Genomic DNA, 25,427 nt, shown 5'->3' with positions numbered 1-25,427 from the left:
CCCTCTGCTGTGCATTTCCTTACTGTTACCCTGAGGGAAAGTGCCATTGACCAGGCAGAGCCAGGGTTTGAAGCCAGGCCTCAGACTCCATGGGCACAACCCACAAGGCAGAGGGGCACACAGGTCAGCCTCCCCCTTCACTGCTGTCTCTACCTTTTACTTCCTTTCTTAGGCTTTCTAACAGACCCAGTGAGCAGCTCCTTCAACATTCTGTTAAGGCCTGGTCTCTGCTAAGACATGTTAGTGGGGTGAGGACAAGGCTAAAGAGACATCTGAATACTAAGATGGTTTATTTCTGTTAAAGGTTTTGAAATTAAAGCTACCTGAATAGAAAGGTCTAATACGTTGATCCCATGGTTTTACTACAGTCTAACTATGGAAAGTAAAATTACCAGTTGCTGCTTGGGAGAATGATAAGGCTGGCTGCTTCCATAAAGAGTCACAGTCTCAGAAAACCGAAGGAACAGTTCTGCTGTGTCCTATAGGGTCGCTCTGCATCAGAATCTATTACATGGCAGTGGATTTGGATTTGAGATGATGGAAGGTACAAAGTATCTCTAATATTAGATGTATCTTTTTAAGTAAGTACAATATTAAAATTCATCATTCTATCCAACTGTATTAGGTATTTGCCTTGCTATGTGCTTAAAAAAGTAGAAGAATGCACCACTATTTAAAACAAACACACTCATAAAATTAATGCTCAAAATCCTGATTTTAAAGATAATTTTTATTTACAAAACCAGCTATTTAATTTTACAAAAATTATTAAAAAATGACTTTTAAAAATAGAAATAGCTTCTCAGACTCTTGGGAACTACTTGTATGCAACCAGTGAGTTAGAACTCAGATGGTTTTCTTGTTTTTAAGAGTTGTAACAGCATGTTCACCACTGTTTTATATCTTCTCAACAAAAAACAAAGCACACAACAAAGGAGACAGCTACAAATTCTCTCTGGCAGAAAGATCTTCAGTCAAGTCAGAGTCTGAAGTAGCAAGATCTTCTCATTGATGCAGAACCTGTGCAGTACCACCATCAAGTTTTCACCACAGCGGGAAACCTGGCGCTCCATGGCCAGGCGGAAGTCCTCCTTCACACCTTTGGTGATGCCTCGAGTAACCGTGTGGTGCCTGAGGTCAGCAACAGGGAAACAGAGAAGGCCAGGGTCAGCAGCAGCGTCAAGAGTGAAGACAGTGTTACTCCGGTAGGATAAGACCTAATAAGTAAAGCCTGACTCATACCTAAGTATAAATAAGTAAACAATAAAGAAAGAAAGAAAAAAGAACCAAACAAGCTTCTCAGAAAGAATTAAAACTAGAGTTATCATTTAGACTCTGTAAAAGGTTGTTTTAAACATCTTAATTTTTGGTAAAATGCTATCAGTTTTACTTTTGGAATCCTGAAGCTCTGTTTTATATATCCCTACTGCTGACACTTGCACAATTCGGTGACTCTGGGATGACTAGGTCCAGCCCACAGCAGCCACAAAGCTCTTGTGTCTAGCCAGGGTAGCAGGCCCTCTAGAAGCAGCAGCAGGGGGTGGGGAACCAGAACAAACCTATTGCAATCTGAGTTTCCACTGATGGCCCCACCCACCGTTGCTGCTCTGTGAAAGGCTAGGGCCTTCAGCACAGTGGCCAGGGTTACAAGCACAAACTTTCCCCCAAAATGCAAGGACAAAGCCGCTCCTGCCAAGTGCTGAGTCCATCCAGACTCCCTGAGGAGCAGCTGGGGGAAATGGGGCTCCTGAGACAAGTCTGCCCAGGTCTGGGGAGAGGAGCAGAATGCCAGAAGAGCAGAGTTGGGGCCTGCCAAGTCCAACGGATGGGCCAGGACTGGCCCAGGCGCTCAGAGGAGACCTGGACATTGGTGGAGGGGTCAGTGGAAGCACAAGCAAGGTCTCATTATGTCCTCAAAGTTGAACTTTAAGAAGGAACTTACATATGAAATCTCAGAAAACTTAAGACACCAAAATGAAGGAAAAGAAATATCTAGCAAAGATCAATGGGTTGGTTCAATTAGGACACAAAAAGCTTGGCAATTTGGTAGATGCAGACAAACAGAAGAGAACTCCACTCCCAATTCCTACTGCTTGACTTCCCCCAGATACCTGACAAGGATTTTAAAGTGGTTTTATGTATTGGCAAAAATAATTGCTGCAACCACTCTAACATTTTTTCTCTTTTAAAAGTGTAGTACCATATTAAAAGTATAACAAGAATCAAAGCATAAAGTTGCAGTGTAACAAAAGGAAAACAACAAACATCAGGTTTTTTTTTCACATCTGTGAAGACATTCCCAGATCTTCTACAATGCCCACTGACATTTGTAAGACCTCCATAGTGAAGCAGCACTGCCATGGAGCAAATGCAGTTCTTTGTGGGCATTTCTAGCCAAGTCTGGCTGGTTAACTAAGCAATCAGGACACAGTGTCAGTGAGGTCGCAGCCATGGAGTCCATAGGGAATAAATGCAGACCACCGAATGCTGCCCTGAGAGTCTTCTCTTCTGGTCTAAAATTGCACTCCAAAGTAGAGTGGACCCTCTGTCCAATGTAAGTTAGGTATTTGCAGACACTAAACTGGAGGGTTCGAAGCTACATTTCCCCTTAATACTAGTTAAAAATAAATATAGTAAAATGTTGCAACTTGGTAGTTCACTAGTTTATTTCTATCATTATCACAAAAGTGCCTCTATCACTCTGATAAGTTTGAATGAAGGAGAATGAGGTAGCTTTCATGATTTAAGGATAAACCTGCTAATAATAAATGTAGATTCAAGCCTATCAAATATTTCAATTCAGAAAGGCAATTTCTGAAATCAAATAATATCAGTGACAGGAAAAAACTGTACTAAAATGTATTTAAGCCAAAGGAACCTCAATTCTGGTCATTAATATGAAACTTAAAAAAACAAAATAAAAATAAAACAAGTGTCAGCATCCTTAAATATTTATGACCGATTGCTTTATGCTTTATCAAGAGAATCATAGTTTATCCCCTAATCTAATGTACATGTAAATTTAATACAGTTTTATATAAAATTTTTTTTCAGACCCATAATGATTTTTAAATTGAACACAAACACACTGGCAACTTATGGAAGAAAATAAAAAAATGTTACAATAGTACACCCAGATGGTTTGCCAAGGAATGCAGAACAAATTAAAACAATAAACAAAGCATGAAAGGGTACTGAGTAACAAAGAGCTGAAAACCATGGGCAGTAAAACATGTTGACAAAACAGCACACTATGAGCAGGTGTTTTTCCACTTGGTACCTGTCAGCAGTCTGTATGCTGGGCTGAAGCACAGGTAAGAATTCCTGCTGCAGTAACCCCATGGGAGGGCTAGAAGGCCTTTAAAAAACAGCAAACAGCAGCATTCAAACACCCACACCGACTCACCCTGCACTGCAAAAACAACACTGCACAGAAAATGCAGAAGACTGGAAGCCGACTCTACAGAAACGCTTTGACCTCCAACAAGCACTGGCTGCGGCTGTGTTTTTGAGGAGGCCGGGAGAAGCAAGCAACCCCTCTCACTGCACCGCTGCGGGCGCACGTCTAGAGGTCCCAGAGCTCAGCCCGCTGGAGATTTGGGATAAAAAGCAACCAGTGAGGAGAGGCTGATGAAATGCAACTAAATGGCAGAAGGAAAAAGGGTTAACATTTGAGAAGACATGTTTTCAATTCCAGCTTCCTCCACTCACCACCAATCCCAGAACAATACCTGGCTACTTTTTGTAACCATCTTTGACAGGATTTAAGTATCAAACAAGACGTTCTTCCAAGGAGACTGAGAAGTTGGCAGAGTTTTTGATACAGAAACATTGTTTGGATTTCAAAAGGTTATTTTTAAAAATACACAAAAAACAACATGACAAGGAATGGATGGGGTGAAAGAGCCTGGGATCCAAGGTTGTATGGAATTCTGTAACCACCTGGGTTTAGTGTATCACCAGAGTGATCATCTCAAAAGACATGATTTTCCACCCTATTCAGACCACATACAGGACATTGTTTTCCATTTTCAGTCAGTCTCATGTGGCTAAGATACTACAAACACCAGCATAGAACACTTCTCTGTTTTAAAACATTAAAAGCACAATGTCTGTGCAACAATAAAGAACTCATCCTTCTTTTTGGCAAGGTACCAGGTTTCCTCAGTGTTTGTACTATACCTGCTTGTATCCCAGATGCCACTACTAGGACAGGCTCAACAACACAACATCTCTGCTACTTAGCTGAAGGGACCACCCAAAAGACCTGCAGAGGCTTCAGAATATAGGTTTGGAATCCAAAGGGAAAGGCATATAGCTTTATTCAAGATTCGAATCACACCTCAGAGAGTAAGAGCCCTCTGTCTTATGCAGTGTGCTTTTACCTGCGTAGTTTAGTCATAAATAATGTGAAATGCGGATCTCAAATTAACTTTGAGACTCATACAGTGAAGATTAATTGGGCAGATTCCTATAAGGTCAGCTCACTAGGTAAAATGCCCTATTCCTGTTTTCAAACTGATGAAACAGCAAGTTTCCCAAGAAGTTTAATGGTCTTTTCCAGGGAGTTAGAAGGAATTAAGGCTTATAATAACCAATGTGGAAAAGAATGGAATTACCCCCTTAAAAGCCTAGAAGTGCATGATGTGCATCTCTACCCCAAATAGCCCTTTATGGTGCTATGATCTAGGTGTCCATCACCCTTTGCTTTCATTCCTGGTTTGCATGTATCCATGTAACTGTTCAGTTAAACAAAAACTGTTTGGTAAAAAATGAAAGATTCAGTACATTGAAGTTTGTGGTCCAACTTGATTTTATTTTGACAATCTATTCTCTCACATTCTCACAATAGTTAAGCATTGATCTCAGTGAGAATCACCTGTAAGTTAAATTCCAAATAGGTAGAGTTTGGTCCTACTATGGCTGTCCCTATATTATGATAATGTGTACCGTGAGTATAAATGGGGAAAACTGGAAAGATATTTAAGTTAACTTTTATATCCTGCCACACAACCTGGAAATCATAGCACAAAAGTGATTTTATGTGGCTCCAGTAATCTTGATTCTTAACATTGTTCAGAATTATTTTTGAACCATGGAATTATTTTTCTTTTAGCTTTTATTCAGAATCTTAGGGAAGTAAATGGATACTGGTAGATGAGTGTTACAGTGTATCTTGCTTATGCAATTTAATGTATAAAGGTCTCATTTTTTGGTCAAAAAGAGAATCTGTTGTTTTATTTTAAATGCTTGGAATATATAATAAGCACTTAAAAAATGAAGAACAAAACCCCACTTAATCTTTCCATTTTTAAAAGTGGATTCTGTAAGACTCTTCTAAATAAACCCGTTAAACCAAACTAGGTGCCATCAAGTTGATTGTGCCTCACAGGGAACCTGAAGGACAGAGAAGAAATGCTCCACAGGTTTCCAGGCTGTACTCATTACAGAAGCAGATTGCCACATCTCTATCACACTGATCACCCCATGGGTTTGATCTGCCAACCTTGTGGTCAGTAGCCGAGCATTTAACCAGTAGGCCACCATATTCTTGACAAGACCTAAAAATGTTCGCTATACATCAAATTCCTAAGGTTATGGTTGTTGTTAGTGCTGTCAAGTTAGTTGACTTACAGCGACCCTGTACAGGGTTTACGAGGAGCGGCTGGTGAGTTTGAACTGCCAACCTTGCTTATCCAGCGCCATACTAGGACCCAGAATAAGTATTGCTTACATTCCTCTCTTAGCATTTCTAAGATTCTACCAAGATGGAACCAGATGAGGACTTTTACTTTAGACAACAGAAAACTCATTTTTCTACAACTGAGGGAAAAATACAACTATTTTTACACATAGTAACACTTTGTTCTATCTTAGGGTTCATTTTCTTGCAGTGACTCTAATTCTGACTGATAGACACACTGAATATGCAGTAAGCAAAAAGAGTAAGTAAGAAAATAAAACTACACGTGGCATTTACAGCAGAAAGGATATATTATTCAAACTACAATGAGTATCAAAGGATAGAAGCAAGATATGGACTATTTAAAAATCATAAATGGTCACTAGCTTGTTAGTCTCACCTGGGTCCAGATGCCATTTTGGCGGCACCAGGTGGGTGTGGGGGGCTCTGACTGATGGAGAACACGCCTGCCACCATTTCTTGAGCAGGTGTTTTCTTGTAAGTAATGTTGTTGTTAAGTGCCATTGAGTCGGTTCCGACCCATAGCGACCCTGAACAGGGTTTCCAAGGCTGTAAATCTTTATGGGAGCAGAAAGCCTCATCTTTCTCCCATGGAGCAGCTGGTAGTTGCGAACTGCTGACCTTGCAATTCGCAGCCCAATTCGTAACCACTACGCTATCAAAGCTACTCTGTCCTATGATAGCAATGAGGAGTGCTTAGAAGGGCCTCCACTAAATATTTAAGTACATGTACAGTTTATAAATAAAAACTAATTGTGCCTAATGAATTTCCCAATCCAATACAACTTTAATTAAGAATGGCTTTGCTTAATTAGAAGTACTGTATGTACATTAGGAATTTTTAGGATCAGTATCTGAATTTTGGACAGGAAAAGATATTGTGAATGGGACTCCTGTCTCTAGTGAAGTTTTGAAACTGACAGAAATACCCCAACACAAACAACGTTGAATCAGAAATGTAGTTAAGGAAATGCAAGTCTTTCAACAGGTACCCAAGACCAAATCTACTCTCAGAAACAGAGACCACATGTGGACTCTATCTTATTAAATTTCTGAAAGGTACAGAAATTTATTTTCTAAAAGCACACAAAGATGAGTATTCAGCAGAGGAAGAGCAAAAGATAACATGCTTACTTGATCAACATTCCTTGATTAGGTAGTAATTCCAGATGAATTTTGCCACCTTCCTGAGTTCTTAAGTAGGCAAACTCCTCCAGCATGTCAATATCTGTAGGCCAGATTCAGGTTAACCACATATGAAAACTTGGTGCCCATGTTCTCAGAACAACTGTGTAACTTGCCCGTCGCCACCCAACTAACAATCGTAGAGTTATAGTATTTGAATCCAAGTCTGTCTGGTTCCAGAGTTACGATTCTTACAGCAAACAAGGTGCTTCACAAAGACAATTCTTGGCATAAGATTTTCCAGGCTCAAAGATATTATGACATGTTCCCCATATATATATAAAATAATAAAATAGATTCTACGTAGTCATAAGAGTAAAATCCTTTGTTTCTTTAAAAAGAAATGAAAGAGAGGGATGGTTTTAGGTTGTATAATATACAATTTATAAATATCAAGTGACTCTTCCTTTATATTTAGTGTGCAAGGTTGTTCAGATGCTTAGGGGGAAGACGTTTCTGTGAACTCACTAAATTGATGATATATGCACTTGCAGACTCTTAACCCTGCTTTGGGACCAGGTGTCTTCTGTCTCAAAACAAGGTTAAGAACCTTTGCTCTAAATACTTGGACAAGGCTATCAGATTCCTTGCAACTCAGAAATGACACAACTACATAAGTGATGGATATAAATACCCACACTGATGAGTAACCCTCAAGTTAAAGAAGGTCTTTCTGTTCCTGGTCAACAGAATGAAGTAACACAATTCCTGTATTGGGGAGAAGCTTTAGTGGGTTCTCAGTGGCAGTTATGTATGACAGCTTTGGCATGGTATTCTAACAGTTGATCCCAGGGGACAGGGAGAGACCACACTAGGCACTCTTGACAGATGAAGGCTCATGAACTCAATACATTCTGCAGCTATACTAGCCATTCTGGACCTGCTAGGTATCTGTAGGCTATTATTTCATGGCATTGGGGTACATTCCTAGAAAGTGGCTGGAAATAGAAAATGGAACAAGGTTGATAATATTCCAAATGACTTCTTTGAAGCTTTTTATGATAGTCACAAGACAAGATGCGAGCCACGTCTTTCATTGCTATTCCTTCTTTTTTTCTCAAAAAGGAGCTGATGAGTACCCAGTAAGTACATAGTCAAAACCATAGTTTCTACTTAGAATGGCTCATTCATTTGTTGATACTATGCATTCATTCTAAAACAGCAGAATTTATGCTTGAACAAGAAAAAGGATACTTGTAACGTAATTAAAAAAATTCTCATATTGGAAATTTCCTTGTTGGCAAATCTTATTGACAGCTTTCAAGAAAAGATTCTCTCCCCGTGGCCATTCGTGCTGAAGCAATACGATCACATGCCCCAATGCCATGTCATCCCTGTTGTCCGTGAAAGCTCTAAGCTGTAAGACAAGGATTTATGCAAGACACAGAAGGAGAAGGAAATCAAGGGACAATTTAAAATATAGCAAATATCACTTCCTAAAAAATGCAGCTGTATGAAAATGCATGATAAAAGTCATTATAAGGAAAGAACATCACAGAAAACAAAATTGCTATTTAAGCATCACAACTGCTTTCTAACAAGGGTGGATCCTAATACAGAAGCCTCCAGGATCTCCTGGGGTTGTGAAAGAGGTTACCAGCAGTACATTTACATAAGAATGTGGATGCAGGTTGGATATGCATGGCTGGGCCTGAAACTTCTGAATTTTAGATTAAGGGCCAAGAATAGTTGAGCAGTTTAGCAGAGGCAGAGACACCACAGAAATTTCTCTCTGCATAGACAGAATATGAGGACAGATAGGGGTGGAGGGTGCACAAAAGGTCATCTAGGAGCAAAGGGTTTGAGGAGAACATGGGGTTGGGGATAAAGAAAGGCAGTGCGCAACACGACAGGAAACTGGAGGGTGGACTAGAGAACAGTTAAGGGACTTTTTATTTTAAATGAGCAGTTATGTCTAAAATCACACTTTGGATGGTTTCCACTGTCCCAGGGGATTCTGATGATGAATTCAGGTTGGGAATTACTACACTAAACTGGAGACCCAATACAGCTCCTCTCTAGTTCATAAACCTCTGTGAAACAATCTGGCTTCTCTGCTAAAAAGTTCCTCTTCCTGCAGCCAAAAACCTTGTTGATCTCTCAACACTACTGACACTGTCCCAACGCTGCTGGTCTTTGCTGCTGCTTATCCTAATGCTTCAAAGGTTTTCACCCATGATGATCTCTTTACGATAATAAACTACAGTCTCTAAGAAGCCAACAGCATTTGTATTACCTTCTTTTGATAATCAGGCACCCCCTGAGTTGTGAACAAGCTCAGTTCTTAATTGTGGCTTTAAGTTAGAATTTCTAAGTAGACTGGAACTGGTATGCACATGGTTCTTATTTAGCCTTACTTTAGTGTAAGAGAAGTCAGCCCTGGTAGCACAATGGTTAAAGTACTAGGTGGCTAATCAAACAGATTGGAATCAACAAGCCTCTCTCTCTGTGGGAGAAGATGTGGCACTCTGGTTTTGTAAAGATTGTTGTTGCTAAGTGCCATCAAATTGGTTCTTACTCATAGCGACCCTGTATAGGATTTGAGGTTTTAAATCTTTGTGGAAGCAGAAAGCCTCGTCTTTCTGCCATGGCGTGGCTTATTTTATGGAGCCACTGCATTCTCCTGTAAAGAGTAGTCTTGGAAACCTTATGGGGGTAGTTGTACTCTGTCCTAATGGGTCTCTATGAGTTGAAAGCAATTTGATGGCAGTGGGTTTGGGTTTAATGCAAGAAAATACCTGAACTCTTTTCAATGATTCAAAAGTTAAGTGTGATTGTGATGAAGAATTTTAGGGGTTAGGAGCTGATTCACACTCATTTTAAAGTGAGGATAAAATTGTGGCTAGGTGCCGTAGAGTCAGTTCTGACTCACCGTGACCTTACAGGAAACAGAATGAAACACTGTCTGGTCCTGTGCCATCTTCACAATCTTTGCCATGTCTGAGTCCAATCTTTCAGTCACTCTGTCAGTCCAATTTGTTGAAGGTCTTCTTCCTTTTTGCTGATCCTCTACTTTACCAAGCATGATTTCTTTCTCCAGGGACCGCTCCTTCCAAGTACATGCAAAGAAGTCTCCCCATCTTAGCTTCTAAGGAGTATACTGACTGAACTTCTTCTAGTACAGATCTGTTCATTCTTTTGGCATTCCATGATATATTCAATATTCTTTGCCAACCCCATCATTCAAAGGCATCAATTCTTCTTGGTCTTTCCTTTCTTTGGTCAAGTTTTGTATGCATACGTAGCAGCTGAAAACACCATAGCTTGGTTTAGGTACACCTTAGTCCTCAAAATGACATCTTTGCTCTTTAACAGTTTGTTGTTGTTAAGTGCTGTTGAGTCGGTTCCAACTCATCATGACCCTGTAAAGGGTTTCCAAGGAGCGTCTGGTAAACCTTGTGGTTCAAACCGACCTTGCGGTCCAGTGCTTATCCTACAGTGAGAGGTCTTTTGCAGCGGATTTGCTCAATAGGGTGTATCATTTGATTTCTTGACGGCTGCTTTCATAAGCAATGATTATGGAGCCAAGTAAAATGAAATCTTTGACAACTTCAATATTTTCTCCATTTAACACGATGTTGCTTATTGGTCCATTTATGAGGATTTTTGTTTTATGTTGAGGTATAATCTATACTGTAATCTTCATCAGTAAACACTTTAAGTCATCTTTTCACTTTCAGAAAATTTACGTAACATGAAAAGGCAAGACACTGGTAACATGGGGACCGCCAGTATATTCTGACTTATATAGTAATTCATAAAGTATTTACTGAATACTACTTTGGGCAAATTTATTTGCATTTTTACTACACTACTATTTGTAAATGTCTTTTTTAAAAATATGAAATTCAAATTTCAGTGTCTTAGTTTTACACAGCCATGCTTACCCGTAATGTACTGCCAGGGGCTGCTTTCATGCTACAATGGCAAAGTTGAGTGTAGCTGCAACAGACACACACTCTTTGTGCCTTTACAGAAAAAGTTTGCCAACCTCTCTGTCCTAGTTTATTCTGATACTTTCAGTTTCTCTATGGCCCTTGCCATTGGGTATAAATTATCTTATGTTTATTTCTATATTTAATATTTGTAAACTTTTTGAGGCTGAGGATAGTTTCCTACATCTTTGCTTATTAAGTTGTTATTTAGTAAATATTTATTAATTCCTAGCCAATGCTCTTTTCCCACTACATCAGATGTCCTTTTAAAGTAAGCTAACATTCCTTCACAGGGCTCTCAATTCAAGTCATCCTACTTAATCAGAATGTTATTACAAATTTTAAAAAATTCCAGACTAATCTACTTGGACCTTACCTTAAAACAGGCTAGCATTAAGTGCAGGCAGTATGGCATAATAGCCTTGCTGGTACAAGGCAGAAGCTTCAGATCCGAACCTAACAAAAGTCCACAAAATGCATGTTATCATCAAAAAGCTGCAAAAAAAAACCCCAAGTAAAATGCTTGTCTTAACAATAAATAAAGATAAGCAACAGTCACATGATTTCAAATATAATTAAACCATGATTATACTTCTTGTTGTTAAATGCCATCAGGTAATAACAATACTTCATAAACAAGACAGTGTAATAATAGTGTTGTTGTTGTGTGCCGTGCACCAGACTGCAAAGCTGTTTGAGTTGCAAGGTCAGCAGTTCAAGCTCACCAGTTGCTCCTTGGAAACCCTATACAGGGTCACTACGGGTAAGAACCAACTTGATGGCACTTAACATCAGGTAATAAAGGATGAACTTTGTTCATCTTTTTCAAAACTGTATTGACTATTCCAGATCAGATGTATCTTTTCCATATAAATTTTAGAATCTACTTGCTAATTTCTACAAAAAAGAAAAAAAAAGAAATCCTGCTGGAATTTTCATTGGAATGGCAATAGATTTATAGATAAATTTAGTAAAGAGTTACCATCTTATCATTAATTGAATCTTCTGATCTAGGATTATGCTGTATCTTTAAAAAAAAAAAAATCATTTCTCTTAGCACTGTTCTGTAGTGTTTAATGGAGAGGTTTTACACCTCTTTTATTACATTTACCCCTAAGTATTTTATTTTTCTGCTGCTATTTGGGCCATGCATTGGGCTGCTAACCACAAGGTTGGTAGTTCAAACCCATAAGCTGCTCTGCGGGAGAAAAATGGGGTATCTGCTCCTGTCTGCAAGACCTCTCTAGGGTCACTATGAGTCTGAATTGACGTCTATGGCTTTGGTTTGTTTTTTGCATTTTTTTATATAGCCAAATATGTCATCTGTAAATAAAGACAATTCTTTTTCCAGTTTTATGCCTTTGCTCCTTTTTGTGTCTTATTGCACTGACTACAATTTCCAGGATGCTGGACAGAAGCAGTGAGAGTAGACATTTTTGTATTGATTCTGATCTTAAGGAGGGAAATAGTCAATATGTCCAAGTGAAGTATGATGTTGAGAAGATTTTCTTCTATTTCCAAAACACATCTTTTTTAGAAAATTACTAATAGGTGCTAAAGTTTGTATCTATTAAGACAGTTATGATTTTTCTCCTTGAATTGTCTAATGTAGCAAATTACATTGATTAAGGTTTCTATGTTAAACCACCCTTGCATCCTTGGGATAGTTTGTCATATTTCATTCACCTTTTGTGTATTGCTGTATTTGATTTGCTAAGGAGCTCTGGTAGCGTAGTGGTTACGAATCGGGCTGCGAACCTTAAGGTCAGCGGTTCGAAACTACCAGCCGCTCTGCGGGAGAAAGATGAGGCTTTCTACTCCCGTAAAGATTTACACCCTCGGAAACCCTGTACAGGGTCGCTATGGGTCGGACCCGACTCGATGGCACTTAACAACAACAACAACAACAATATCTTGTTAAGGACTTTCACATCTATGTTCACGATTGCTTTGTTGTTATTGTTAAGTGCCGTCAAGGTGATTCGACTCACAGAGAACCTGTATAGGGTTTCCATGGAGTGACTGATAAGTTTGTACCACCGACCTTGTGATTCAAACTGACCTTATGGTCTAGTGCTTATCCTACAGTTACACACCAGGACTCCTCATGATCATCGGTTGGTGGTGGTAGTTATGTACCCTGGAGTCGGTTTTGACTCACAGTGACCCCGTCAAGGGTTTCTGAGGCTGTAAATCTTTATGGGAGCAGAAAGATTCATCTTTCTCTCATGGAACAGCTGGAAGTTTTGAACTGCTGACCCTGAGGTTAGCAGCCCAATTCAAAACCACTATGCTACCAGAGTTCCTTTCATGATGATCATTTCTAGTGTTTAATTATCTTTTCTTGTAATGCCCTTCTTTGGTTTTGTTATCAGGGCTATGTTGGCCTCATAACATGGATTGGGAAGTGTGGTAAAATGAATTCCTTCATGTGTTTTGCCTTTGTTCTTTGGGAAAATGGCTTGAGAGATTTTCCTCCTGAGGAGTCACCACTGCACCCTAGTTTTGTACCTTAGGCAGTTTAGTACTTTTGTCCTGGTTGACTGACATTTCCTGGGTAAGCTGTAAACAATTTGATGGCTTAATATGTTTTGTCTGGTCCTGGACTGCACCCTGCCTTGTAACCAATATATTGTATATACTTTGTAGGGACTTGTCAATATACTTAAATAAATGAAAAGAATACTGCTGTTTTACACAAATGAAGTAATGGACTACTGAAAGAGATTGGTTAGTTTGCGTCTCTGGTAGGGAGGCTTTACCATGAAACTGACCAGGAGCTTGAGTATATATGCAGTCAATCTCACAGAGGTTGGCAGAAAAAAGGAAGCAGCAGCAGAAAGGAGAAAAGGCAAGAAGAAAGAAACATAGAAAGAGGGTAAGGAATCTTCTAAAAGAACTGTAACACCAGCCAAGGGCTATAATACTGTAGACAGTGAGGAGCCCAGAAGGGGCCCTGCAGCATAGCTGGCAGTGACAGGTCTGGAAGGGGCCTGCAGTAGAGTCAGTGGTGATGGCAGAAATCTGCTATGAATGCAACTAAGAAAGCTGAACAAAAGTGCTACACTGACTATGAACTGGGTCAGTTAGCAAGGCAGAGGCAGGGAGGCAGAAAGGAGGCCTGTCCTGAGGGAGCTGAGACTAAGTCTGTCCTGAGGGGGCTAAGAGGAAGTGTAGCTAAGGGATATACACAACAGAGAGAAGGGTCCACTTGCTTGCACAGCTGAGAGAAGCTGAGAAAGTTGCGTGAGTTGCAACCTGTTGATCCTGATCCAAAGTTGTGCTTTGTAATTTCCTTAACAAACTACTTAACAGTAAGTATGGTCTGTAAGTTCTGTGTGGCCATTGCAATGAATGATTGAACCAACCACAGAAGTCGAGGGTGGCATGAGAAGGATGACTGGCGTTAGAGATGGTAATGAAGTTGGAGCGAAGGTATGTCTGACCTCCACCACAGAGAAATCAGCTTTGGGTGGATGGGGATTCTCTTTTCCTCCTGATGCTAGAGAACTTCAGGTACACTACACCAGTTATGCTGGAAGTGTGCTTTCTTCCTCTATTTTTGGAAAGGATTTATATAGGTATTTCTTCCTTAAATGTTTGACAGAATTCATCAGTGAAGTTATTTAGGCCTAGAGTTTCTTTGTGGGGAGGTTTTGCTAATTTATTTTCTTTGATAACAAGAACATTTAGAATTTCTATTTAAGTTTGAATCAATTTTGACAAGTTACATTTTTCAAGGCATTTTCCCATTCATCTAAGTTGTTCAACCAACTGTCATAAAGTTATTCACAATTTATTCTCCTATTGTTGTTTTGATTTCAGCAGGACCTATTGCAACATTCCCGCTTTCATTCCTGATATTCATAATTTGTGTTTACTCTCTTCTGGTTCAATCTTTAATCTATTAATTTTTTCTTAGCAACAACTTTTGGTTTTATTAAATTTCCCTATTTTGTATTAATTTCTATTCTTGTCTTTATTTCCTTAGGGCCGTCATGAGTCAGGATTGACTTGATAGAGTGGGCTTGGTTTGGCTATTGCCTTTTTGTTGTTTTTCTAACTTTTAAGTTGAAAACTTAAAGGAGTGAAAGTGAGCCTTTCTTGAAACAATGAAGTTCCATAGCTTTTAAAGCAATGTGTAACTTGAGGTGAAGCCCAAAAAGGCCCAACAGGAAATTACACTAAGAGTACTTCTATCTATTACCTGTAAGTTTTTCTAGAATTGGTAAAGATAGGAAAAGGAAATCATTGGTAATCTTCAAAGGGAAATAAACACAGGAAATGAAGAGAAATACAGATTTATAGCCACTTAGAAAATTAGAGCCAAGAAAAAACTTGGCAAAGGATTAACTTTTCAATAGCTTATCAAGTCTTGCAAAATCACAACAGCATCATCTTACTATAAAATAAATGTTCTCAAAATAAAAATAATATTTGTCACCATACCCTTTCTAAATTTGGGCTTTACTTTTGATGGTTCCTCCTGTGGTTTGCCTCCATCTTGGATGGGAAGTACCATGTAGCACATCAGATCAAGGACTTTCTCACACATGATCTAATGAAGAAAAAGACCGAAAGGAACAAACATGAAGTTTTTCTGAAACTGAAATCAAACTAAATATAACACTAAAATATTTACAACATAGAAATGCTACAGAAATATTGGGTACAAACGGTATATGGAAGTCTGCAGCTCTTTCTCAAAACTACAGTAAAAAAAGTTTTGCTTACAAGATCATAGGAATCTTTACAAAATAAAAGTATCAAAATATGAAGCTACTGTTTCTTGACTTATCTCCATCTCGGTCTATACAGTTTTGACAGTGGTATGTCTATCTCTCTAACCCTTTTCTGAAGAATTCCACATTTTTTGATTCATACATCAAAACAGAAGTTTTTGCATCCTTAAGAACTCAAATCATATTCCTTTTAAATATTCTTTGAGTTTCAGGAGCAAAAGGAAATCTGAAGGGGCAAGATCAGGGCTGTAGAATGAATGAAGTAAAGTTTCCCAACAAAACTCTCATACGAGAGTCCTTGCTATTCTCGAAGGATGAGTATGTACGTTCATTGTCATGATGGAAAAAAATTCCTCGGCACAACTTTCTTGGCCTTTTTCTTACCATGTAGATTTCCATTTTCTTAAAAGTTTTTTATAATAAGCCCTGATCCTATGTTCTTAAAAAAAAGCTTTCAAGATCGTCCTTTGGGAAAATTTATCATTGTCCTGTGTTCCAAAAAGCAGTTGCCATAAATTTCTGAGCCTTGAATAAATCTCTCTGCCTTGAATGTTACTCATTCAGCAGATCCCTTCAGAAGCCACTACTTTGATTAGACCTTTTTCTGAAGGCAATCTAACAAGACTAAGACCAAGTGTACTACAGAGAGAACTTATCTGCAGCCATCTGCTGAGTACCAACACCCATTGCCTTCAAGTTGATTCCAACTCACAGAGATCTTGTATAGGGATTCTGAGACTATCACACCTTGTAGGAACAGATTGCCTCATCTTTCTTCCTCAAAGCTGGTAGTGGGCTTGAAGTGCTAACATTACAGTTTGTAGCCCAACTATCCAGCCTACAGTGACATGTTTAAATATATTTTGTTTGGAATAAACCATGCATATATGAACTGGAACCCTGGTAGCAATATTTTTTTACTTGCTCGGTAGTGTAGTGGTTATGAATCGGGCTGCGAACCTTAAGGCCAGCAGTTCGAAACTTCCAGCCGCTTCGCGGGAGAAAGATGAGGTGTTCTGCTCCTGTAAAGATTTACAGCCTCGGAAACCCTGTACAGGGTCGCTATGGGTTGGAACTGACTCCACGGCACTTAACAACAACAAGAACAACAACATACATTCTTTATGTGATTATTACTGTTTGCTTAATAGTGAATGTAGAAACCACAGAGGGAGCACAGAAAAAGTAGCCTTTGTGTAAATAATAAGCAACCCAACTTTTTTGCTGATTAAATATCAAAAGGACAAAGCTTAGAAATTAATCAAATAATGAATCAAGGGCTAGACTTCTTCCAAGGTGTTTCACAGTATAATTATACCCAAAGAAGTATGTCTTAGCCTTAAAGACATGTATATTAACTCACTAAAAATAAAAACAGACACTAAGGAAGTAGAGTCTTAAAGCTGTGCTTCCCAACCTTCCTCATGTCTTGGCACCTGCAGAAAATAATATTGCAAGGCATGCCAGGGGAAAGAGAAGCTGCTGCTCAGAGTTGGCAGCAACCAACGCTGGGAGCTCTAGCTGCCCTACCCCAAGGTTGAAGGCTTGGTACATCTTAAATCCACCCAGAGCCACAGGGTTGTGAAGCCCTAGCTGAGAGGCAGCAAGCTCAGTAAAGAGCTTGAACTGTGGAGTGAGATAGTCTTGTTAAGTTAACTTGTCTAAGGTCATACAGCTACTAAGAAAGTAGTGGGGGCTAGGAATGTAAAGTAATGGTGTCATGTGCCCCAATGCTGCAATACTACCTCCAGCCAGTCTTTTCTGTATTCTTTCCTTGACTAGGTGGACCTTGATGAAAACTTGTGGCATAGTGCTTAATATCTTATTTTAAACTGTCTTATATAAAGTCTTATACTTTCTATAGTGCCTTCTCATCTGAGTTCTGATTCATAGCGACCCTATATAGAGTTTCCGAGGCCTTAAATCTTCACTGGAGCAGAAAGTTTCATCCTTCTCCTGCGGAGCAGCAGATGGGCTTGAACTGTGGATGTTGTGGTTCACAGTCTAGTGTTTATCATATGGAGTCACTGCGTTCCCCCAATTTAAATGACATGCACCCTAAATGCAGCAACCTGGTTTAGGCACACCCTGCTTCTTCTCCCCACCCCCATGTCTGCTTTGACACTGGGCACCTGGAAAGTCAATACTCAAATTATGTGAAATGCTTAAAGCAATATTTAAAAAAGCAATGGCCATAATTTACAGACTAGGTTGAAAAAAAAATTATAGGCAAAAAAATCAGTTAAAAGGCCTGACCTATAGTAGAAACTGACCTATACTTATGGAGGTAGTAGCTTAAAATACCAAAAGGGAGGAAAGGAGTCTTCACATTAAGTATCCATTCTATCCTCTCTGTATATAGGGTAGATAGTGACGGGCAACTTAGATACTGGCTACCTAAAACGAGGGGGGCGATAAAGGCACGAATGACTGGCTGACAAGGTTTCAAAAGGGAGTTTAGTTTAAGAGTGTGTGGGGGAAGATAGAGTCCCCATTGAATAGTTTTCATCTTGTCTCGACAGGTCTGGTGAAAAGTGATGGTGATAAGATTCTTATCATTCAATAGTGAGTAATTGTTATCAGTACTAATTGCGACTGTCACAATTCTAAAGGTTTTGTAACAAAAACGGGGGAGTAGTTAATTTACAGTTCAGGAACAGATGACCCCAGGACCATCAAGGGACAAGAGAACAAGCAGAATGTGGGACCCTATCCAGAGAAGCAGTGACACCAGAGATGGAGGCAGAGATGGGTACATGGAGAGAGGGAGCAGCTGAGGACTCTAGACTCATGGAAAGAGATGGACTGAGAGGTGGCGGCCAGGAGGCAGGTTTGCAGAATGTACCCTTTGGTTGTTTAAAGTATTTGGTATATTCATGAGTGTTTCTGTGTACACCCCCTCCCAAAAACAACAACAACAAAAACCAGAGGGAATGGAAGCAAATACTGTTGAATGATGATGCACGGAGGAGATTGTAATCAGTGCAATGAAATGATGGTATAAAGCTGATGTTCTCCCATGTAAACTATCACTCAGTTCACAATACAAACTTTTTTTAAAAAAAGACCTGGAGTACGGTGGCGGTACTGGAAAAAAGGTAATATACCAAGGAGATGAGCACCACACCGAATGGATCAAAAAAAGGAGTTAGTCATTAATTAGCTAGAGTAGGTCAACCATGACCTAAAAGTTTTATGTCTAAGGGTTGGGGAAATAAAGAAACCCATACCTGAACATGTTAAGCTGGAGTTGAAGACAGGCAGTTGAATATTCAGGAATAAATTAGGTTAAGCACTACACATGAAGACCTAATAGTGATCAGTTCAGAGGCGGTTAACTGAAGCCCTCAAAGACAATGAGTTTGCCTAGGTTAATTTAATCTGAGTTTAATTGACAGTCCTCACGATGTGAAGAAGAAACTCTGGTAGCGTAGTGGTTACGAATTGGGTTGAGAACCTTACGGTCAGTAGTTCGAAACTACCAGCTGTTCCGCGGGAGAAAGCTGAGGCTTTCTGTTCTCATAAAGATTTATGGCCTCGGAAACCCTGTACAGGGTCGCTATGAGTTGGAACTGACTCCACGGCACATAACAACAACTATGTGAAGAGCAGTAGTGCCCCGTATAGCTTCAAGTTGACAAGAGTTACGAAGATCTATGTGGGTGAAGATATGCTCTTCTTTTAAATTCTTAGAATGACTTAACTGAAACTTAGAATTATAAGGTATCACATACTTAACACAAATGATGGTGGAAAGTGTTTTCAATTTTAAATGCATATATTGTACATATTCTCCAACTGTTTCTAAAAATCATTATGACAAATTATGAATATTTCAGAGTTCAGTGTAAACAGCTTAATTTAGGGATTTTAATCCTGATGCGGAGTTCTGGTGTGGCGCTGTGGGCATCACTGGACTACAAAGTCAGTTTGACAGCAAGTTCAGTAGTTCAAACTCACCAGCTGCTCACCAGAAACCCTATACAGATCGCTATAGGCCAGATCGATGATACTTAACAACAACAACCACCATCTACATATATATAAAGTACATGTATCATTTTAATTGATTTCAAATGTATATTAAGTACCCACTCTGCAAATCCCCTGCCAGAGGCTGTGAGGGATTCACACCCAGCATCATGGTCCTCACCTATAGTAGGAGGGGCTCACAATCTCGAAGAAAACAGACGTGTATATAAATCGATTTCTGCAACACTCCTCTGAGGTAGCACCACCATTTATAAAGGGAGAGGCTAGGGTTTGGGTAAGCTAAATGTAAATCCTTCTCCATTTCCCACTTACTTATGGCCTCTTCTTTCAAAATACAAGAAACCTGACAGCACTTAAAAGGAATTACAGGCAAGAGAGTAAAAAAGACCAACAAAATGGTACCATGCCCAGGAATGTGAAAAGTGCCAAGCCCAATTTCAGGAAAGCCATGGCACATAACCACCACTACCACCATAGTAAAAGAGAAAATAAAGAAGAAAGTAAACCATCATGATTGTCATTAGTAAATGAGATGATTAGTAGTTTAGTAGGTTAGCTGAGCAGATTAGTAGATCTAAGGAGACAGATCAAAAACATGTATTGAGTTAAAAGACAATTCTAGGTAAAAAGAAGAAAGCCCCTAAAGCACCCCCGTACATCTATAGTTCTATGCTCGGCCCACAGTACTTACTCTGTATTCTCCGAGAGCAAAGTGGCAAGTGGCAAGCTGGATGAGTGCTCTCTGATGTTCCAGGGTCCCCTGTCCTGTGATCTGTGGTTTAGGAAGTGATCCCTGGAGAGCTGCTAAATGATGTAGACTGGCTATTGCCTTTTTATACTGACCCTTAGAAAGACATAACAGTAAGGAGGGAAAAAATATAACCAAAGTTAACTAAGCAATTACTCCGAAGGTACCATTACTTGATCACCAGAGGAGGAGAAAGGAGACTTAATGAACAGAATTAAACAGACAAATTTAAGTCCTGGTGTGGCGTTGTGGGTTAATGCTCTGGACTGCAAAGTTGGTTTGAACCACAAGGTTGGTAGTTCAAACTCACCAGCTGCTCCTCAGAAACTCTATATAGGGTCTCTATGGGTTGGAACCAACTCGACGGTACTTAACAACAACAACTTAAGCTATAAGGGGATTCATATCCTGTTTCATAAGTATGGCCTTAATTCTTAAGACTAAACAAAATAACACAAGCCCTTTAAAAAAGTACATTTTGGATATAGCATTTCCTTAGAAATATCTTACTACTAATAAGACTTTCTGTTTTATGAAGGATACATACAACAATTTATCCATCTCAACAAGAAAGACAGTTATCTAGTCTCCATTCTAAGTATTTTGTTACTGTTGTTAAGTGCTGTGGAGTAGGTTCCAATGCATAACAACCCTGTGTAAAGTTTCTGAGGAGTAGCTGGTGGGTTTGAACTGCTGACCTTGAGGTAAATAGTCCAGTGCTTATCCTACAGTGCCACACCAGGACTCCATTCTAAGTATAAGTAACTCAAATACAGTACAGCAAACCAAGAATTTTACCAGAATAAAGAGAAGCAAACAGTACTCATCTTTTATTGAAAAGTGAGAAATCTTATAGAAGGGTGTGCTGGACAAACCAACAATAACATAGAAGATGCAGACTTGTCATTCTGAAGTTATTTTGAGATGACAGTGGACCATAACATCTCAGCCATTGAAAAAAACAAGCATGATTAGCCCACAGTGGGAGCCCAACACATGCTGCACTTGGTTTGTAACAGTAAACATGTGATGCAGGGCTGACTTTACCTGATAGATGATCATATCAGTAAGGAAGATTCTTAACCAAAGCCAAGTATCTGTCTTCCAGGCCAAACAAATTCTTGTAAATTCTGAGTGAGAATTCAAAAACAAATTTACCCAAAATATGTAATACAGAGACACAAAGCAAAATTAACCAACCCAGCAAGAGAGAACAATAGCATTTAATAGAGAACATTACCAAAACACTGTACAGTAACTTTGGATTTTGGTTTCTATAATAATATGATAAAATTTCAATTAGAAAGTGACGTTAGAACACACCAGTGATTAGTGATACATATCTTTATTAGGTACCAACATTAACTCAACACTATGTGCCAATAACTGTTCAAACTGCTTTTTATGTGCTACCTTCTTTGTCTTTTAAAACACTTTGCTTTTCCCCAGAATAAGATTCCATTTTGTTTTCACCCAGTTAAAAAAACTACTGGGTTACACGCTGACCAAAAAATCTCCCTCAGACTCCAATATAATATGCCTTTAGAGTGGGAGTAAATGGTTACTTGAATATTAATAATTGATTAGGCATCCTGAACAAAAAGAATATAAAATGTGTGAGCTACTGTAATCAATTAAATGAGCCATCAGTGACGTTACATTTCAAAGAGCAGAGTAATATTTTAAGAATAAAGATTTTATATAAAAAATTAAACAGCACCAATATAACAAACATATTCTTACCCTTGTCAAGGAATTCTAGGGAATAGAGCAACTCCCAGCTCTCCCTGGCCAATTTAAAGCTTTCTAACACTTCAATGGAGTTAGTAAGTTCTGCTTTATTGACTACAATATGACGATTCTTTCCTTTTGCAGAGCAGTCTTCGTCGTCTGAACTCTGCTTAAAGAATATGAAAAAACAGAATTAATTTAAAGCTATCAATATATTTGTTTATTGTGGCCAATCTTCATTATTAAAAACAAAGGATACTATCACAAACAGTAAATTTCTTTGAATTTAGCAATTTAAGCTTTGAAAATTAATATACATTTTTAATCTTTTCATTCTCACATTCACGGTTTAAAATTTTTTATTGTGGTAAAATACATATGTAACATATATTTTACCATTTTAGCCATTTTTAGGTGTACAACCCAGTGATATTACATTCACAATGTTGTACAGTCTCATTCAATTTTTACTTAGAATTTTTTATCAGGTAACAAATTAAGCTTATATAGCCTTAAGAGCAAAGTCATGCAGTTAAAACTTCTCACAATTTAAAAACATATTAATGTTATAAAGCTAAAACTTTTATTTTTACATCAAGAGATACAACTTAAGTAGCATCTGTTTTGTAGTTGACTTTTTGCAGTATGTGGTATGATTTAATTTGCTTCCAGACAATGGTATGTCATGTGGTGGCCTAACTTAAAGCCTGAGTTCCCTAAGTCAGAGAACAGTCTGACTTATCTTGTTTACTGCACACTACAATTGTCCTTTCCAACAACAACCCCTCTTTTCAGTTCTGCTTCCCATTAATGCAAGGTGTCATTGAGGAATTATACCTATCTTCACTCCTCTATTAACATATTTTACAATAAAGAGCTCCAGTTTTCTTGCTTTCCATCTCATGTCACATAATGGAACTAGAAGTTAACTACAGAAGACTGCAGATAAAGGTAACTGGTGTGACAGCTACTGGGTGCAGTCAGATAATTTGCCATAAAACGATAAAGGTGAAACAGCTCTAGCTAATTTTATTGTGTAGAACATTGCTCAAATCTTTGACTCAATGGCAAAGTTCAATTCTCCATAAAGATTTCAGCTTCTCAAAGATAAAAGTAATATGTACAAGTGTTTCATCTAAAAGCTGTTTTCTACACTAATCTCAGATAAAATAGGCACATGCTTTTAGAACCTACTTCCCACTATCCACCTTCTCCCCTGCTTCTAGAACACGGATCTCTTCCAATTCATGGCACTAAATACTATAATAAGTTAGGTGTCAAACCAGAGAGTGAATTATGTGAATTCATTCATTCAGCAAAATGTTCATTGCCTGCTATGGGTCAGCCCTTGTCTGGATGCCTGCAATACAATGGCGGACAAGACGGATATGGTCCTTAGTCCCACAGAGCCTGTTCTGTCCCCCTAGGAGGGTGCAGACAATAAACAAACAGAAAAAAACAGACAACAATGGCTATGCTGAGAATTAAAAGCAATAAAACTAAAAAAATCAGATGGCGACTTTTGATGAGTGTTCAAGGGAAGCCTCAGAGGGAGAAGCATTTGTTTGAAATCTGAAGGACAAGGACCCAGACTGGCAAGGATGTGAGCAAAAAGCACTCCACTAGTAACAGTGCAAAGGCCTGGAGGTAGGCTTAGAGTGCTAGAGGAACACAAAGAAGGCCAATGTGACTGATCATGAAATGCTGAGAAAGGCAAAGTGAAGAGTTTGGATTTCCCAAAGTGATGGGAAGCTGTTTGAGATAGTAAAGCAGGGGAGTGCTGTTTATGTATTTTAAAAATCACTCTGCTTGCTTTGTGAAGAAGAAGTGATAGGGAGGGAGAGTAAAAGCAGGGAGACAAGATGGTTTTGAATCTACCAGTCACTATGCAAGAGAAAGATGAGGTTTTCTGCTCCCACAAAGATTTACAGCCTCAGAAATCCTGTACAAACAAGGTCACTGTATGTGAGAACTGACTTGGTGGCATACAACCACCATTGCCACCATGTACTGAGCTAATTGGGAATACAGGAGCCCTGGTGATTTTGAACTGCTGACTGCTATGTTAGTGGTTCAAACTCACCAGCTGCTCTGTGGGAGAAAGATGAGGCTGTCTGATCCTATAAATATTTTCAGTCTTGGAAACCTTGCATAGAGTGTCACTAAGCCAAAATCAACTTCATGGCAGTGAGTTTGATGGCACACAGATAAAGTGTTTGGCAGTTTAATTGAAAGGTCAGAGGTTCAAATCTCTAAGCCACTTAATGGGAAAAAGATGTGAGTCTGCTTCCATGAAGATACAGCCTTGGAAACCCTGTAGGGCAGTTCTACTCAGTCCTGTAATGTTGCTGAATCAGAAAAGACTCAACAGCACTGGGTTTGGTGGGTTTTATATGGGAATATATCATACTTTTAGATAAATTGTCACTTAACAACAACTAATCTAGTATCTGCTACCTGAATAAGAAGAAAAGGTGACTGTGGTTTTCCTGTGAGTTACAAGTATAAACTACACATTCTCAGAAAACGGAAGGAAACAATAAAGAGAGTTGAGTATCAGGAAAGATTTGTTGTTGTTAGGTGGTAACGAGTTGGTACGTACTCATAGCGACCTTATGCACAGCACAACGAAACACTGCCTGATCCTGGGCCAACCTCACTACTGTTGCCATGCTTGAGTCCATCTATGCTGCCATTTGGCCAATCCATCTCATTGGGGGTCTTCCTCTGTAGGCGCATGGACATTATCCTATCACAGACAGCACTGAACCTCATGACTGATCTGGATATTTCTTTTTGACAATGAATGAGATGGATTATCACAGTGGAAGTAGCAGTGGACTCAAGCTTAAAAATGATTGTGAGGATGGCACAGTGTTTCATTCTATTGTGCATAAGTCACTATGAGTCAAAACTAACTCAACAGCACCTAACAACAACCACAGGTTTGATTATCATCTCTTAGGGGAAAATTAAGTATCCCTAAAGCTATGGGTCGGAACCGACTCGATGGCACATAACAACAACAACAACAAGAGTACTTAGAGTCCTGGTGTGGCGCTGTGGGTTAATGCGCCAGACTGAAAAGCCATTTGAACTACAAGGTTGGTGGTTCAAGTTCACCAGTCGCTCCTTGGAAACCCTAGACAGGGTCGCTATGGGTTGGAACCGACTCAACGACCCTTAACAACAACAAGAGTACTTAGGGATAATCAATAGGAAGCCTGGTTAACAAAGAGTTCATGGTTAAGCATGTTATCAATGCATATGTGCACTTTCCTGTCTAGGCAATTCTGACTTTCAGCAAACCTGTTGTTGTTAGGTGCTGCTGAGTCGGTTTTGACTCATAATGACTTATGCACAACAGCATGAAACACTGCTCAGTCCTG

The 25,427-nt window shown here is 39.1% G+C and overlaps 1 protein-coding gene across 1 annotated transcript in view; it reads right to left on the bottom strand.

Moving 5' to 3' along the window:
• Nucleotides 1-950: 950 nt before the first annotated feature.
• The window catches only part of INTS10 (integrator complex subunit 10), a 46,002-nt gene continuing 21,525 nt past the window's right edge, over nt 951-25,427 (bottom strand). Inside the window, exons 10-17 of the mRNA XM_006859910.1 lie at nt 22,051-22,204; nt 21,355-21,437; nt 20,251-20,403; nt 15,274-15,382; nt 11,201-11,280; nt 8,084-8,246; nt 6,839-6,932; nt 951-1,131 (exon numbers count right to left, since the gene is read on the bottom strand). Coding sequence (XP_006859972.1) covers nt 975-1,131; nt 6,839-6,932; nt 8,084-8,246; nt 11,201-11,280; nt 15,274-15,382; nt 20,251-20,403; nt 21,355-21,437; nt 22,051-22,204 — 993 coding nt within the window. The 3' untranslated portion in view covers nt 951-974. The remainder of the gene's footprint in view (nt 1,132-6,838; nt 6,933-8,083; nt 8,247-11,200; nt 11,281-15,273; nt 15,383-20,250; nt 20,404-21,354; nt 21,438-22,050; nt 22,205-25,427) is intronic.

The sequence above is a fragment of the Chrysochloris asiatica genome, unplaced genomic scaffold, assembly GCF_000296735.1.
Source record: "Chrysochloris asiatica unplaced genomic scaffold, ChrAsi1.0 scaffold00035, whole genome shotgun sequence".
NCBI lineage: Eukaryota > Metazoa > Chordata > Mammalia > Afrosoricida > Chrysochloridae > Chrysochloris > Chrysochloris asiatica.
The sequence above is the reverse complement of the archived record's forward strand: the minus strand, read 5'-3'. Positions and strand labels throughout refer to the sequence as shown.